The sequence below is a fragment of the Lepus europaeus genome, chromosome 7, assembly GCF_033115175.1.
Source record: "Lepus europaeus isolate LE1 chromosome 7, mLepTim1.pri, whole genome shotgun sequence".
Taxonomy (NCBI): Eukaryota; Metazoa; Chordata; class Mammalia; order Lagomorpha; family Leporidae; genus Lepus; species Lepus europaeus.
The window spans coordinates 101,738,740-101,756,101 of NC_084833.1; the positions used below are offsets into that span (position 1 = coordinate 101,738,740).

Consider the following 17,362-nt stretch of genomic DNA (forward strand, 5'->3'; position numbering starts at 1 on the left):
GGATAGTCCAATCACAGTGGAATCCATCTGCAAGTCCTCAAAGGGGAAACCGGGCAGCTGCAAATAATCCCATCATCAAACCTGTAGTGAGCCACTGGGAAGTGAGAACTCTCTCTGGAGGGATGGCCTGCCCGTCGCTGATGTCATTAAACCAAAGAAATTCCCACATAGAGAAATTTCAGAAATAAGACAAGAGTGGGGTGGGGGAAGTGGGACTGTCCGTGCAACCCTTTTCTGAGCTTCTCTTGCACCATTCTCTAGATTATTCTGGATAGAGACTGCTCAGCCCTTGCTTTGTTGTCATAGGCGTCCTCGTACCTGCATGACTTTCTTCACTCTTTTGTTACAGCATCACTTCCTGAGGACACATTCCCTTGACTTTCTGAGGATCAGGGTCAGAATGCTATGTCGTGCCTAGCATCCCTGGGATGAGTCCTATCTGGGTCCCAAAGAATCAGTTGGGATGACCACAAAGGCCAGATATGGACTTCAAGTCCTCTCTGCCCTCACTCCCGCAAATAGAAGTAGCAAGCAGCAGCTCATGCCACATCTTTCGAGACACCGGCAGGGCGGCTTCCCACCCTTTATGTCACTTGCATAGACCAATGGGTAAAGGTTGGGTATGGCACAAGGAGATGGCCACTAGGATGGGCCAGCACAGCACTGTCAGCCCACAAGGAATGGGGTCCCGGAATCCAGTGTTTCTCACAACCTGAGTGTCTCAGACTTGCTGGTGAAGTGCTCCACACCTGACTGTTATCTCTCATCAGTGTGTGGCATCTCCTGGGATGCTGCTTCTCTACCGACCTCTCCCCCAGACTCACAGGTCAAATGGGAGCATCAGGACATGCATCTCAGTGAGAACAGACACTCACGGCAGTGGGCAGGGATGATTTTGCTTGGTTTTGCTGTCTTCTCACTTCTTTCCTAGCTCCCAGATGTGCCCTGTGGTAGGACTGAGATGGACTAGCTGTGTTAGCACTAGGACAGATGTTTCCTGTGCTAGATCTGCTGACACTTCTGCGGAAGCCAGTGGTGCCTGGCTTTTGGGCTTCCCAGGCTGACTACTCTATGGCATGGCAGTTCTAGGCATCAGACTTCCAAACCAGCATATCAAAGGAACCTGAAGCCAGGTGTCCCGTCTTTCTCTAAAGACCTAACTCATAGTATGGCAGGGGCCACATGCAAAGTACCCTTCCAAGAGATAAAAGAATGGCCCAGTCTTCAAGATTCAAACCCCTTCTTGAGACTTCCAGCTTTCTCAAGGATCTAAACTTGGACCCCATGCCTGGACTCTTCCTGGGCCAGCAGCCACTTAACTAAGACTGCCAAAGAAGGAAACCCCTTAGAAACACCCCAGTACCTATTGCCAGAAGGTCAAGTACTTACTGTCTTTCTGATGCACCTGTGATTCCAGAGACTCGGGAAGCCAAAAGCAGTCTCAAAGACTAAGAATTGGTGGTGGCCAGGTGTCAAAGATCCTGGATCAGCCAGGAGCTTTCCGTGCCACTGTTCCTGGAGACGGAACCCATTTACCTCTACTTTCAGCTCAACAGCTTTGAGTTACTTGGCTTTTGTATGGAGTTATTTTCCTCTTAAGCACCCAGGGACAAAGGCACCTGCAGAAATGTGGGTGTCCTGTGTAATTCCTTCTATTGGGCACATTCGGATTTCCCATTCCATGTACGTACACCATGGAGCTGGCAGGTGGGCAGACTGGAAGGAAAGGAAGAGAGTGAAGGTTCCCGGAATCTCACTTGTTGCTGGCCAGGACTTTTGCTTCCATTTCAAAAATCCCAACCAGTCGTCTTTCGGGATTTATCTTGTCCTTGCCGCAAACTAATTTTGACACACAGTGCAGGCCATCTGACCTAACTGAGTCCTATCTTCTGTTTTGGTTCCACTCAGATTCTCATAGTGCTCCCCAAAGCCTCTGCCATTAGATGATACGTAAGAGTTAGATGGTGGCCAGGACAGGAGAGAGGATGGGAGACTGGGCACAGAGCAGCGATGGCCAAGTCTCCTCGTCCCCTCCCCTGCCGCAGCCCGCTGCCCTGCCGCAGCCTGTGACGCTCTCCCTTCCCTCCTGGCAGACGCTGGATGGGCACATGGTGGTGCGCAGCCACGCCCGCGTGTCGTCCCTGACCCTGAAGAGCATCCAGTACACAGACGCTGGAGAATACATCTGCACTGCCAGCAACACCATCGGCCAGGACTCGCAGTCCATGTACCTTGAAGTGCAATGTGAGGAATAACTGGGGGAAGATGTGGGATGGGGTTGGGAGGGAGGAGCAGTGCAGGACCAGGATGAGAAGGGGAAATGGCGGCCAGGACCAGGCTGCACCCCATGGGCTGTGTTCACACTCCCAGTGGCAGTTGGCCCCAGGGCAGTATCCCCAAGCCACACCCTACACCATCCCCAGGCTTCATTCCATAAGCTTTCCTTGAGTCTTCCCATGTAGCACTCAGGCGCTAGCTCTGATCCAGGGAACACCCGTCTTCCCAGCACCAACAGACAGGATGTAGGGGACTTCATGATAATGCCAGTCATCCTGAGAGTCTCTGTCTTTCATTGCAGATGCCCCCAAGCTACAGGGCCCAGTGGCTGTGTACACTTGGGAGGGGAACCAGGTGAACATCACCTGCGAGGTATTTGCTTACCCCAGTGCTACGATCTCATGGTTCCGAGACGGTCAGTTGCTACCAAGCTCCAACTACAGCAATATCAAGATCTACAACACACCCTCGGCCAGCTATCTGGAGGTGAGTTGGGTGGAGGCAGGGTGGAGAAGGCATAGTCGGGTGATGGAGCTAATTGTCTAATGCAGCTCCCTCCCATATTCTCTCTTGCTTCCCTGGCACATCCTGAGCAGGGAAGCCGTTGGCTAGAGAAGAAACCGAACATTGTCCCAGGTCACCTGTCGCCACCACGCTCATCCTCTCCCTGCAGCCAGAGCAGGGACATTGGGGTGCAGTGTGCTCCTCCCAGGAACCTTTTTGCTGTTCTTAGCTGTTGTTTAAGGCTTAGCTGCAGCTACTTATTGGTGCTTTCCTAGTTCTTTTCCTCACTAATTTAATCCAATGATTAAAGATCTGAGTCTCTGGTCATTTCAGGGGACACTTGTAACCCAAGAGCTGCTTCCTCTTAAAGGTGACTCCGGACTCAGAAAATGATTTCGGAAACTACAACTGTACTGCCGTGAACCGTATTGGACAGGAGTCTTTGGAGTTCATCCTTGTTCAGGCAGGTGAGTGCCCTTCATGGAGACTTCCACACCATTTTACCATTTCCAGTCCACCGCGTGTGTTCCAATAGTTCCAGGATAGTGGGAAGAAGAGAAGGCCAGGCCCAACAAAGCCATAGGGTCAGGAAGCTGGTGGAGGCGGGGAGGGGGTCACTGGAGGTGTGAGGATCTGAGCATGGGCTGTGTTGTGGGAGAATCACTTGGGGAAGGGAGGAGAGGAGATGGTGGCAAGGTACCCAAGAGGGAGCAGGAATGGGAGAGCTGTGCTACACGGCTGGGGTTAGTATCCCGAACCTAGCTGGGCTCACCTGCATCTCCGTATGTGTCCTCCACAGACACCCCGTCTTCACCATCCATCGACCAGGTGGAGCCCTACTCCAGTACTGCGCAGGTGCAGTTTGATGAGCCTGAGGCCACAGGCGGCGTGCCCATCCTCAAATACAAGGCTGAGTGGAAGGCGATGGGCGAGGAAGCCTGGCATTTCAAGTGGTATGATGCCAAAGAAGGTGAGTCACAGAGTCAGGTTCCCTTGGGGTTGATGAGTCCTTCAGTACCCAGTGCTAGAGTGCACTCCAGAGCCTGGCTGCCTGTTTGGGTAGGGTGCCCCCTACTCACCCACTGGAGCAAGCCGGAGGCTACCACCTGCCATCCTGTTTGTGTCCCTACAGCAGTAGGTCATGGTCACATCTGTGTATAGAGTTACTGGCCTTCTGCTCCCTGGTGCCTCAGAACCTGGTTCTCATGACCCTGCCAGGATGGATGAGGCCAGCTCGGCCATGTTCCAGGCAGAAGGTCTACTTCCGTGCCGACCAGAGGAGTACGGCCACTCATGCTGTGCACATGTAGGTCACCCGTGCTGCAGCTTGCCTGCTGACACAGCCAGTGCTGCTTGGAAATCTGTACTCAGGGACTGTAGCAGGAGTATGATGGTAACCCAGTGAGTTAGAGCAGGAAGACTAGTCTGCTCTGGGGTCAACCCTGTGACGTCTTTCCAAGCTAATTTTTTAAAATGACCTTGGATTGCTGTCATTTGAATATGCTGAGCCCAGCCTAGCTGAGGATGGAGTGTGTTTATGTGCAGCACCTCTTTGGGGGGTTGTTGGAATAACTCGGCGATATATGCTTTGGTTTTGTAGACATTTTCATCCTGCTCTGGTGCGTGGTACGGGGTGGAACTGGAACTGGGTGGGATTTCAGTGTCATGGCCATTGAGAGACAAGGTCCAACTGGCCTCACTGAGAATTAGCTCTGTGAACAAGCTCCCATCCTCCTTATGGGGAGAGTGGGCGGGGCCTGAGAGGGACCTCCGTGTAATCAGAAGGGGAGCTGGAAGAAAGTGGTACTTTTGTCTTCCTGACTTGCCCTGAAACCCCATACCTGGCAGGTTGATCCCGTGCTAGAATCCGTCTGCTGGGCTTTTCCCCTCTTTTTTATACATCCATTCTAGTTACATTTTCATCACCGTAAAATAGACTTTACCATTTTAACCATTCGGAAGTGTGTGTTTCAGTACCATTACAATCACAACCATCAGCACCACCCATCTCCGGAAGAACCTTCCTGGCCTCGAACACAGAAACTGTGTAGCCATGCAGTGCTAACTCACTCCCACCCTCCCCTGGCAGCCACCATTCTCCTTTCTGTTACCCTGTAGTTGTCTACTGGAGGTACCTTGTCCAAGTGGAACCACAATGTGTGTCCTTTTGTGTCAGGCTTATGTCACATAGCATCTTGGCCTCGGAGTTCATCTGTGTTATATGATCCGTGTCAGAATTCTCATACTCCATTGTATGTATGTACCACATTTCATACATCCACTCCGTCTTCTGCCTGTGGTCCTTTGGGTTGTGTCTGCCTTTTGCTGGGTGTGAATGATGGCTGCTGTGCCCCTGGGGATTCAGGCATCTCTTTGTGTCCTGTGTTTACGTTCCTTTCTGCGTATCTCACAAGTAGAATTGTGGGAGCCAGGGCTGATCCCCTGTCTGAGACGCGGCGGCCCTGCCCTGCTGTGGTCACCGGCATCTGCGCCTTCCTCCCAGAGCCTCACACCCTTTTGTGACACTTCCCATATTCTCACCACAGCCAGCCTGGAGGGCATCGTCACCATCGTGGGCCTGAAGCCGGAGACCACGTACGCCGTACGACTGGCAGCCCTCAACGGCAAGGGGCTGGGCGAGATCAGCGCGGCCTCCGAGTTCAAGACACAGCCAGTCCGTAAGTAGAGCCAGCTGCCCTGCCTCCGCCCCACGCCCACCCTCTGCCCCTTGGGAGCAGAGAGGACCCTGAGCAGACCCGCCTCACTGTTTGGATGCCAGCTTTTGCCCTCTGCTCTTGATGGCCCCACCTCTAGAACTCCAGCTAACACACAGCCTGCATCCTATCTTTCTCAGGGGCATGGGGGACACTGTGCTAGTCTTGCTTCAGCTTGTTAGAGTACCCGCCTGCTGGGGAGGGGGGAGGACGGCTACAGCACACAGGGAATCACAGGAAATCAAACCAGTGATGTGCAAGGAGGGATCTGGAGGATTTCCTTTTTCCCAGGAGCCACAGTGGCCCTGAGCGCCCTGCGGCTTGAAAGGAGAGGGTCAAGGCAGGGACAGTGCTGCGAGTCGTGGGGAAACAGAGGCTGCTGTTAGGATACGTGAGCAGGAGCAAAGTCCCAGGGTGCAGGAAGGGAAAGGAGGGTGGTGGCCTTGGACTTCTCTGCTCCTCCATCCCGCGTGTGCGTGCACACACACACACACACACACGAGAAGTGTTTGTCACTCTCTCTCGAGAGTTGCTTCTCCCTGATTCTGCTCGGGCTGGCGTCTCTGCTTTCCCTCAATCATTCCCTCTTCCTTTAAACTCTGCTGGCCCTGGTCTGTCCTCCCTTCCCACAGCAGCCGGGCTCGGCTCTGGCCACATCCCTCTGTGGCCCAGAGTGGCTGCGCTGGGCAGCGCCGGAGTCCCTCCGGCCGCAGAAATTCTAGAACTTGGCTCCCGAGGGGCGCCGAGCGCCCCGAGCTCGCTCTGACCCTGGGGTTCACATACACTCGGTTTCATTCTCTTTGGAGTCAGGAGCCTGCAGAGGGGCTCCCTTACCTTAGCCCAGAAATGGAAAAGCCTGTGTCATCTTCATTCTACAGGAATTGCTACCTTCGGGATTTGAAGTAATTTGATAATTTGAGTTTCCAGCTCCGTGTGCTCCTCAGATTCTAGTCATTTCTTTTACATCTTATTTTTTTTTCTTGGGTCTGTCTCTTGTCTTTTCTTTCCGTCTGTGTTCCATCCATGGGAAATGCAGATAGCCCTCCTCCACGTAAGTGCCTCTTCATACCCCATTACCTGTTTCCATAGCGTTAACGTCTGGTAGTCCTAGTTCTTAATTTAGTTCCAGTCCCTTTTTGTCCCCTAGAGGCTGGAGTAGATGGTACCGCCTGGGCCTTAACCACACTGACCTTAGTCTAGTTGTGCCCTTGTTAACATCTGTAGGTTACTCCAAGAGGCTAACCCTCTTCCTCTCTTAGAGCATGCAACTTCTGTGTCTTTTGAAATTGTGTTCACTGATCTTGTGTGTGATGATCGCCCTGTGACGACAACACTAATGTTTGCTGAGCCAAGCATGAAGTCTGCACGTGGCCCCTGAGGCCCACACTTGAGCACCACCGCACCTGTAGCCAGGACACAGGAAGGTGACCGCATTTAACATCCCTTCAAGGGAAAAAAAGAAAAGAGCCTGAAAGGATTTTTTTTTAAAAGATTTATTTGTTTACTTGAAAGGCAGAGTTACAGAGAGGCAGAGAGAGAGAGAGAGAGAGAGAGATCTTCCATCCGCTGTCACTCCCTAAATGGCCGCAACAGCAGGAGTTGCACTGATCCGAAGCCAGGAGCTTCTTCCAGGTCTCCCAAGCAGGTGCAGGGGCCCAAGCACTTGGGCCATTTTCTACTGCTTTCCCAGGCCATAGCACAGAGCTGGATCTGAAGTGGAGCAGCTGGGACTTGAACCGGTGCCCATATAGGATGCCAGCACTGCAGGCTGCGGCTTTACCCTTTATACCATAGTGCCAGCCCCTTGAAAGGATTTTCACATGTGCTCTAAGAAAACAAAAGAATGGAGCTCAATTTCTTCCCTGCCCTCCAGTCTTGCAGTTAGGAGCTGGAAGGAAACAGCAGGACTGACTTGGGAAGTCCCTGCAGCACACACTTATAAAAACCTGGCATGAATTTTGGTTCCAAGTCATGGCATGTCCCGCAGGCAGCTATGGGAGTTAAATCCCTAGTTCCAGGCAGCTGTGTTCATTAGCACTGGGTTATTTGCAGTGTGCATCTCCATGCTGACCTAGTAACTCTCCTGTCCAGCATAGAGAAGGGGGAGAACCCCATGGAAAGGCCACCCTGATGGTGTAAGCTGTAAACACAGGTAACAGAGCTACAGGGAGCGACACTGCAGTCTGACCCTCTTGGCCTCTGTAGACACCCCCAAGTTTCACCCCCACCGGGGCCTGGCTCTTCTCTCCTAGGCAGATCTCAGAAGAGAGTGGAGGGAAGCGTTACTCACACGGGCTCAGGGTAGAAGGTATTCAGGAAACTGCCTGCTCTTGTCTCAAAAGCTCCTAGCTCCTAGGCTGGCGCCGTGGCTTAACAGGCTAATCCTCCACCTTGTGGCACCGGCACACTGGGTTCTAGTCCCGGTCGGGGCACCGGATTCTATCCTGGTTGCCCCTCTTCCAGGCCAGCTCTCTGCTGTGGCCTGGGAAGGCAGTGGAGGATGGCCCAAGTCCTTGGGCCCTGTACTCACAAGGGAGACCGGGAGAAGCGCCTGGCTCCTGACTTCGGATCAGCACGATGCGCCAGCCGCAGCGGCCATTGGAGGGTGAATCAACGGCAAAAAAAAGGAAGACCTTTCTCTCTGTCTCTCTCTCTCTCACTATCCACTCTGCCTGTCAAAAAAAAAAAAAAAAAAAAAAAAAAAAAAGCAGCTCCTAGCTCCTGAAAAGCGCTCAGGGAAGCTTATCTTGTCAAAATGCATTCAGAAATATTGCAACAACAGCAAAAACCAAGTAGCTAAGTGTAGGCATTTGGAGATCTTGAGCCAGACCCAGATCCACTATCTCAGCAGAGTTGGTGTGTGAATGTACCAGCTCCGAAAGATGGCAGAGTCAGGAGTGACAGCTGTCAGTCTGGGCTGCTCCGGGAGGAGCAGCTCCAGGCAGGACAGCATCTGCTGCTGGATCCTTCCGCTGACCCTTGACTGGTCCTGCCGCTCCATCTCCAAGTCTCCTCCCTTTGGATTTGATCAGTGAGTGAGTGGCGGCTTAGTTTCATTGAAGAGAAGGCTGGGATGAGGCCTCCTCTTGGGTTTCTAACCTCTCCTGACACACAGTAACCGGATCGGGACTTCAAAGGCCACAGTGGTGTTTATTTATTGTCAGCTCAGGCCTTGGGAAGGTGCGAGTATTTTTTGTAGCAGAGATCATGTTTTTAAAGTCAATGTTAAAAATTCAATTTTTAATTAAAATTTTAATTTTCATTTACATTTCAATTTTAAAAAGAAAAACAGGACCACTAGACCTTACTGTTTATTGTCTGCTAGCATGAAAGCAGATGAGTGACCAAGATTCCAAGAAGCCCTTTGGAAGACGATGGCATCGACTCCCCATTCCAAGTGAACCAGGGACCATACAGAAGCAGGCATTCCTGGTGGCACAGAAAGTCAGTTTTCCTCAATCATGTCGTAAAGCCATGGAGTAAGGAATTAAAAAGCAAACCTCTCAGATGAGAGGGACCGGGGCATTGTCTTAGAGTTCAGCGTGCCTTTCTTAAGAACATAAGCGAGAGGAGGCGCTGAACATGTGGGAATATGATCATCTCACTAAGGAGGCCTTACCGGGCCATTCCTGTGACCTCCTGACCTTCCCAGAGCTGCTGAAGGGAGGGCCTAGCCCCAGGGATACCCTGCTGCCCCGAGAGATGGAGTCAGTTGTTACAAACCCTACTCTTTCCTAAGAGATGTGAGGCCAGGTTTTAAGAAGGACCTTCTCCGAGTTTTCACTCCCACTCCTTGCATAGCACAAAGGTTGTCTGAACCAAGGTCATCAGACTTAGCCACCGGTTTGCCTGTGCACTTGCATCAAACCAGGAACCAATGGCATTGATTCCTGATGCTGAGTCACCTCTCCCTGTCCTGTACTGCTGCAGGGGAGCACCTGCACGGTCGGATCCTGTGACGCTGGAAGGGAAGCCACAGGCAGCAGGGCCTGGCGTGCTGGGCAGTGAGACTTGCTCTCAGTCCCCTGGGCAGGGAGGTGTTGGGTGAGGCCGATGTTTGCCATGAACTCATCACTTGGGAGTTTGTGGAGATATCTCAACAGTGAGATTGCTTTCTTGGTTCTTTAAAAAGAAAAAAAAAGAAAGAACCTTTCTCCCCATCCAAAAGCATGGACATAGCAAAGCAGGAATGAGCAGGTGACACTAGCAGAAGACTCCCACATCCATGCCAGCAGGTCAGAAAGCAGGGCTTAGCTGCTTGGAGGTTCCTTTGTGTGCAGGTGATAAACATACATGAAGGTGATGAGAATTCTGAGACTTGAAACCAAGAAAGCCCTCACCTGGGGAAGGGTTCCTGTTTCGTGTTCTTTTAAGCCAAATGTCTGCTGCTGTCAGGATGCTCAGGTGGAGAAGCTCGTGGCCTCCGTGTGCCTGGGAGGGGCTCCGTGCCTTCCTAGGAGTCTTCTCCTCCATGACAGAGCCACACCCCTGTAGAAGTTCCTTGCCTGGCTGGGCTCCCTCTTAATGGGCTCTGTCCCACAAAGCAGAACAGACTGTCTCTTCTGGAGTGTAGAGGTTCTGAATGAGTCTCTACATTTTAGAAGTAGTGTCCTGAGATTTTAGTTCTCACATGTTGTCCTTTAGAAAACACACTGGCACATTCAAGTATAAGTTGATTGCATTGTATGTAACACAGGAAAGGACTTCGGAAACTCCAAGAAAAATTGGATTAAAAGATAAGTTTATTTTGGTGCAAAAAGTTTTAGAAGTCATGCAGACTTTTCTCATAATATCTATTTGCCATGAATGTTTTAATAACTCTCATATGCATGGATTTCAAAATCTTTTGCATCAAGATCAACTTATCTTTTAATTTTATTTTTCACAAATTTTTGGAAGCACCTTTTATGTGGTTAAAACACATAAAAATTCCATCCCTTTGACAGAATGATATGGACAGTTGTGCTCCCCGTAAAAGCCAAAAAGTAGATAAAGGAAAGGGATTGAGAAGGCAAGACGCTTCTACCTGAATTAAGCCGACTGTCCAGGCATCACCAGTCAGTGACCTAGCTGGCTGTAATTCCAGTGGTATTGTTCTCTCATGGTTTAAGGAAGATAAATCATCCACATTAAGGCAGTGTTGCAAATTTGCTGATGTTTTCTCCAGTGGTCATCTAGCTGTCAAAGGGGTCTTTGTTTTGTGATTGCTGATGGGTTGACTCCTGAATATTTGCCAATGACAAACCAAAGATCCATTCAGTGCCCCAGTCTCCAGATGCACAATTTCTAACCGTCCTCCAAGCGAAAGTCGGTGAGTGTCAGCTCCTGTCTCTTCAACATTCCCTTTCTCTGGGCGACTGAGAAAAACCTGCACGTTACCTACAGTGCTCTTCTATAGCAGCACCCAAGTTATGTTATAAAGACATTCAAGAAGTGGTGTTCTTATTTGTTAATTTGTAGTAGTTTGAAACAGAGAGAGACAGATCTTCCATTGTTCACTCCTCAAATGCCCGCAACAACCAAGGTCAAGCTAGGTCAAAGCCAGGAGACCAGAACCTAATGGAGCTCTTCCATGTGAATGACAGGGACCCAAGCACTTGAAACATCACCTGCTGCCTCTCAGGATATGCACTAGCAGGAAGCTAGAATTGGAAATAGAACTGGGGCCCAAAACCAGGCACCCAGATATGGGATATAGGCATCCCCGGAAGCATCAGCTGCTGTGCCAAACACATGCCCCCAGATAATCGCATTCTGGAGGAGTTCTTGTGGAGGCAGTGGTGTTGTATGATCGTCTGTATATAAGGGATCATGAACTTCACCCATAACAAGCCTTAAGCAGCACAGTCACTTCTATTCCATTAGTTGTTGCAGTAACATAGCTTTCTTATACATATGCGCTATCAATGTAAATATATACCCACATTTAAATATAGATGAGTGGTACAAAGTGGCTTCAAAAAGTTGATGGAAAATGGCATGAAAAAATAAGTTTTGAGGTGAGCATATGACCTGGTGGTTTAGTTGCAGGTTAAGATACTCACATCCCACATTGGAGGGCCTACGTTTGCTATCTGGCTGCAGTTCCAGCATCCTGGAATGCTGGAATTCCAGCATCCTGCTAATGCAGACCCTGGGAGGCAGTGATGATGGCTTAAATAATTGGGTTCTGCCACCCACATGGAGCCCTGAATTGGGTTCTGGCTCCCAGATTTGGCCACCTGGTCATTGCAAGCATTTGAAGAATGAATCAGCAGAGCTGTGTGTGTGTATGTGTGTGTGTAAGAAAAAATAAATATTTTTGCTGCAAAAAATGTGAAATGCATGCATGGCATTTTTATAGTAGATAGATGTTCCCTGGACTTCTTAATAAACCTTGCGTGTGGCATGAAAAGTCCAAGTGTTATCTCCTTTTGCTTACCTTATATCGAGGTCCAAGTGCCTTTGCCCTGGGCCCTCTGACCCTATGGAGACAGCAGGTCCTGCATTATCGGCTGTTTGTTTCCAGTCGGGGTTCAAGGCCTCTGCAGCTGTTCCCAGCCAACCCCTGACCTGAGCAGCAGGGTTTGGCAGGTGCCCAGGCTCATGGGTTGAAGCAGAGGGCACCCTGGTCTCCATGGATCTGCGGCCACCTGTTCTATGCATGGTGTTTCTCTTCCCTACAGTAACTCACTTCAGCCCGTCCTACTGACACGCCGGGATGTCGTGGCTGTTTTTCCATCCTGTGTCCCACTGCCTCCATGAGCTTTCTTCCCCCGCCCCATTTATTTTTCACCTTCATTTTTCTTTCTTCAGCAGCTCCTGCTAGCTCCTCTACCCCTGTTCCATTGTCTTCACCGGAGAGTGAGTATCATTTTCTTCATCCATCTCCCTGCAGGTTGCTTTCCAACAGCCCGAGTGCTCTGCCGCACGCTATCTCCTGAGTAGGGTGATAACTCACCTCCCACGGCGGAAAGCTCTGTCGGGTTTTAGGGAAGCAAATGAGAAGAGAAATAGACATGAGATCTCTCAGCTTCAAGGAAGCAGGGGAAGGGCCTTGCTCTGGACAGAAAACCCTGTAGTCGGGCTGCTTCGGCCAGCTCTGTCTCCAGGATTCCCAGTGGCCTGCAACAAAGAAATTTACCAAGAAAAATATCTACCCTGAAGGGTCATCTAAAACACTTTGAGGTGTTGTGCTTTTACCCTCATTTTAATTGGAACAGTTGGATTCAGGCATTGAAATTAGATAGTCCTATAGCTTTTGCTTTATCCATAAATGCATAATTTCTCATAAATATTTGGGAGAAGATAAACAATGCCTGCCCACAGTGCTTGGCAGTAGGTGCTTAGACAAAGAATTTAACCCTTTGTGAGTGAGCCCTGATGTTCTTGATACACAGTGGCCTTCCACACACAGCCTTAGTGCATATGGCCCCAATCCCACTTTGCCACCCTGGATCAGTGCCACCGAGCTGGTGCCAGCATCCGCTGCTCAGTCCTGGGCTTGATCACCTGGTGAGCCTCACTCATTTCTGGCCGTAGTTCGTTTTGCTGCTCTGTCCTTTTGTTCCCTTGAATCCTCAGGAGGAGAGAGAGCTGCAGGCCTGCCACTTTGCAGAGGTTTGAACCTGGTCCTCTGGGTTTGGACAGCAACGTGAGGCCACAGCTGCCTGAGGCTCAGGCTGTGTCGCCCACCTCTGCTCAGAGGAGCAGACAGCACCCAGCCTGCAGGCAGGGTGGCGCCACCCTGCTGGTTTTATTCTCTCCGCTGTAGCATGAACGGCTCTGTCTGGGCTCCAGCTTGGGAGAGGACTCAAGCGCCACACGCAAAAGCCCTCTCTTACCATCTGTTTGGCCCAGAAACATGCCCACCTCCCCACACAGCGCTGTTCCTGGCCGTGCACTGCAGCCGAAGGAGCTCAGGCACTGGGTCATCAGGCCTGGGTGCCGCTCTCAGCTCCGCTGCTCTGCACGACCTCAGATAAGCCACAAAGCCTCCTGAATCTCAGATGGCTCACCTCTCAACTGGAGGATAGATTCCACTTGCCTCCCAAGGGCTTACGGAAATTAGAGCGCCGATGTGAAAGACACAAAACAGCTGCAATTAATAGTAGGAATCAAGGGAGGCTGTGTTAATTTTTGCTGTGTGAGAGTCCTGTGTCAGCAAAATCTCTGATAATTTCTTTAAAATACCATAGGGATAGAGGAAAATCAAGGGGAAAAGGAGTAAGGGACTATCTCCTTTACCATTTCTGTCTTGTCTTCATGATGATGTCTGTATATCATATACAGACATACATATATTATGTATTTAATGCACCTCCGCTCTCTTTCACCTTTCTGTGCCCTTTTTGTCTATTGCGTTTCCATAGCAACCTGGCCTCCTCCTGCCCTTCCAGCCACAGAGCCAGCTAGTGAGTACAGAGAGCCCAGCTGCTCTCCGCAGACCGCTCGTGCTGTGTGTCGCAGAGCCCTCTTCTGGGTCACAGCTCTGCCCGTTGTCTTCCCTTTCGTTAAAAGCAACAGTTGTGACTGCATGGAGGCCCCGAGGCTGGCATGGTTTCCTAGGCATGCCGTCTGCTTGGCCACGAGAGCCCGCAGCGTGTCCCCGAGAGAACTGGGGTGATGATTCGTATAGTTCCCTGTGCATGAGGAGGCCTTTCCAAATTGACTGTCAGGTGAAGAACAGAAAAGGACTAGGGAAGCGCCGAGGAGACACAAGAGCAGCATCTCCTTCCAGCTCCTGCCGTCCCTCCCTCTGAAACGTGCACACACCCAGTGCACGTACCACGCTCACATGTTCGGGGAGAGAAGTAGCAAAAAGACTGAGAGCGAGGAGCAGGAGTGGAGAACACAGCTGCGTGGGGACAGCGGAGAGTGGCGCAGAGAGGAGGGAATCGCTGCTTCCTCACTGCACACCCTCCTTTGTCTTGCCGAACCAGAGCCCTTCCGGGAAGGAGCGATCCCCCTCCCTCCTGCCGCCCTTCAGGCTTCTGTCTCAGTGCTAGAGACTGCAGGCATGGAGGAAGCCTAAGCCGGCTCCCCATGGGCTGAAAGTCCAGATGCAAAGGCTGGAGTTAGCCTCTGGACAGCAGCATCCAGGGCCAGCCTGCATCCTCTCTTTTTTATGGTGGAGAGCAAAGCACGGACAGCACCGTGACACGTTGCAGGCTGCAGGCTGGTCGTTACAATGCTCCCGTGAAGGTGTGTGCTGAGGACATAAATCCCCTGACAGGGCATCGGAGTGTGTGGGCATGCTTGTCATGTCCAAGCGCCGAAGCTTTGTGAGGCTCTGAGCTTTGATCGTATGTCTGGGTGCATAGAAAAAAAAAAAAAAGGCACACGTGCAGTGGAGCAGAAGTCGGCCTGAGAAGGCAGAAAGCAGGTACACAAAATCCAGCTCCGGCTCCCCGGGCCAAGGCTGCCGATGCATAATTGAACAGAGAAGAAAAGAGTTTCCCGATTCTGCGTGGTGCACAAAATGGCTCCTTTTTTTTTTTTTTTTTTTTTCCCTTGTAAACTGCAGAACAGAGCGAAGGGTCTGCTTTCTTGGCGTTCCTGCCATGTGTGTGCTGCGATGAATTTTAATTCCTGATGCTTTTGAGGTTTCATTTTGTCAACAGAGCAGAATCGGTGATGATGAGCTGCGCTCACACGGGTTTAATCCAGATGATGGAGTTATTTTGCATTTGGAAAAGGACCACAGTTAACAGAACCCTTCCTTCCACAGTGTGGCTCCTCTGATTTTTCAGCTGGGTGCAGGATGGCAAAATCTACAGGAGGCATTTGCACCCAAGGTGCATTTTCAGATGTCTCGCTTTAGGCTGGTCTTCTCTGTCAGGGAAACACGGCCTCGTTTGCAGGTTCTTCCTGAAGGGAGAATGAGGTGTTCCTCCCCCGATGTGTTTTAATTTTTAAACATCACAGATCAAATGCATTATTGTGGCATCTCAAGGGGGAAAGTTTGAGTCTTTTTTATTTTGAACCACTTGACTACTGACCCAAATTGTGACTCCTAATGAATACTGAGAAAAAGAAAAGGCAGTCACAGTTGGGCAGCAGCCTGTAGCTAGCATGAACATACTCCTCAACCAGGAAGATAAAATGTAGCACGTGTGGATTGCAGTGGAACTAGTAGCAAAGTAGCTACGAGCATGCAAAACTCCTTCAGTTGTCAATCTGGGGTTGAAAGTCATCTGTTAGTTTTGTGTGTGTGTGTGCTTGTGTGTGTGTTGATCCATGTATCGCGACTAAAAGTGTCCTAAAATAAAATCACAGTTGTATATATGCAGGACACCCCGATAGGAATGTTCCAGAACTTGTGTAAATGTCAGACACATCTCACAGTGCCAAGGGATCTTGGTCCACTTGGTTAAAACTCTTGTCTCTAATTATTTTTCAGCAGCAATGTGCTTCAGGCAGGAAGGGGTTTTTACCTCTCTGCCATTCTTCCCCTTAGCCTCAGCTGGCAAAAACCAAAGCGTCTGCTGGCCTAGGAGAATAGAGGTGGGAAAGCGAAAATGCCCTTTAAAAGTCAAGGTCATCTGGCCACGGGTGTGAATCTACATAACAGTGTAGGGCTAAAAGGAACATAGGTGATGCCAAATAAGAAAATTCACTTTCATTGTAAATATCATTTCTTGTCAATGCAGGATAAAGATAATTCACTTTGCCCCCTAAGTGGCCTCACCCTGTCTAATGTCAAACTGCTGCGGGCTGCTTCTGTGGTTTCCTGTGGACCCAGCCTCTGTGGGAACTATCAGAGGGAAACTTAGCCCCCAGTCTACACTGGCCTCTTCCTTTACGCTTAGACTTCAGGGAGTCTCATCGTGGGTCCTGGGATCACCGTAGGTGTGTGGCTGGGCAAGCTGGAGAAGATCCTCAAGGCCACCACCCCTGCATGCACCCTGCCCCCGTCAGCTCAGGCTGTCTCTCCCTGTTACGCTGGAAGAAACATGACATGAATTCTCTTAATTTAATGGAATCTTTTGTTCTTCCAGGGTGCACAATCCACGCTTCGCTAAGCTCAGACTGTTCCTCGATGAACCGCGTTGTGTTTCATTGCCTTTGTTTCCCAAGGATGCGGAGACATTTCTGGAATCTGTGAATAATAACTTGCTTTTTTTTTTGTTGTTTTATCTTTTCCTTTAACAGTCTTCCTGGATTGGCTTTGACATCTGGGTCCCAACAGAAATATCTCCCCATTTCCAAACGAGTGCCCGTGCTCCTTGGTTGTGGATTAATAATGCAATGTTGCAGCTGTAGCTAATGCTTTTTGGTGTTGTTAACCAAAGGCCCTTTATGATTTATTATTCTTCTATTTCCGGGCAGTTTTACTGTGCTCCCAGTGTTTTCTATATATGCTGCTAATTTAATTTGATTTCTCCTTTTATTTAGTCTGTGATTTTGTTGTTGATTTCTCTCCCTGCCCATTGTTTACATCAGTTTTTAATTTTTTTGTATTTTCCATGTGACCTCCTCCACTTTCCTTTCAACCAATCATGTGCGTGCGTATCATGTGACTTTGTCATGTGGCTTGCATGGTGCTGACGATGTCGTCCACGCTGATGAACAGAAGGTAAAGCTCTTTGTTCTGATTAGTGAAATAAATCTGGGCCCACAACCTGACACCCAGGGCTCACTCATTTCTTCCTGTCACGGATTTCCCAAGCAAAGCCATTTGAGAGATTTCCTCTTGTTCCCAGTTCCCATGCAGAGTTCATCATTCCTTGCAGCCTGGACATGACGATTGTTGATATCATGGCAGCCTTTGGTTTAATGTTTGGCTTCTAGAAATTTGGTCAGGCTGATGGCTCCCCACAACAAAATCACCTGATGTTTTTACCTGACAGTTCATAAAGCTTACTTCCCGGAAAGGTATATTGTAC

The 17,362-nt window shown here is 50.0% G+C and overlaps 1 protein-coding gene across 4 annotated transcripts in view; it reads left to right on the forward strand.

The window, feature by feature from the left end:
* Positions 1–17,362, forward strand: part of NCAM1 (neural cell adhesion molecule 1) — a 322,915-nt gene that overhangs the window by 280,125 nt on the left and 25,428 nt on the right. For all 4 annotated transcript variants that reach the window (XM_062197027.1, XM_062197026.1, XM_062197024.1 and 1 more), the window contains exons 9-13: positions 2,094–2,244; positions 2,579–2,763; positions 3,152–3,248; positions 3,581–3,751; positions 5,328–5,459. In XM_062197027.1, the coding sequence (XP_062053011.1) occupies positions 2,094–2,244; positions 2,579–2,763; positions 3,152–3,248; positions 3,581–3,751; positions 5,328–5,459 (736 nt within the window). The remainder of the gene's footprint in view (positions 1–2,093; positions 2,245–2,578; positions 2,764–3,151; positions 3,249–3,580; positions 3,752–5,327; positions 5,460–17,362) is intronic.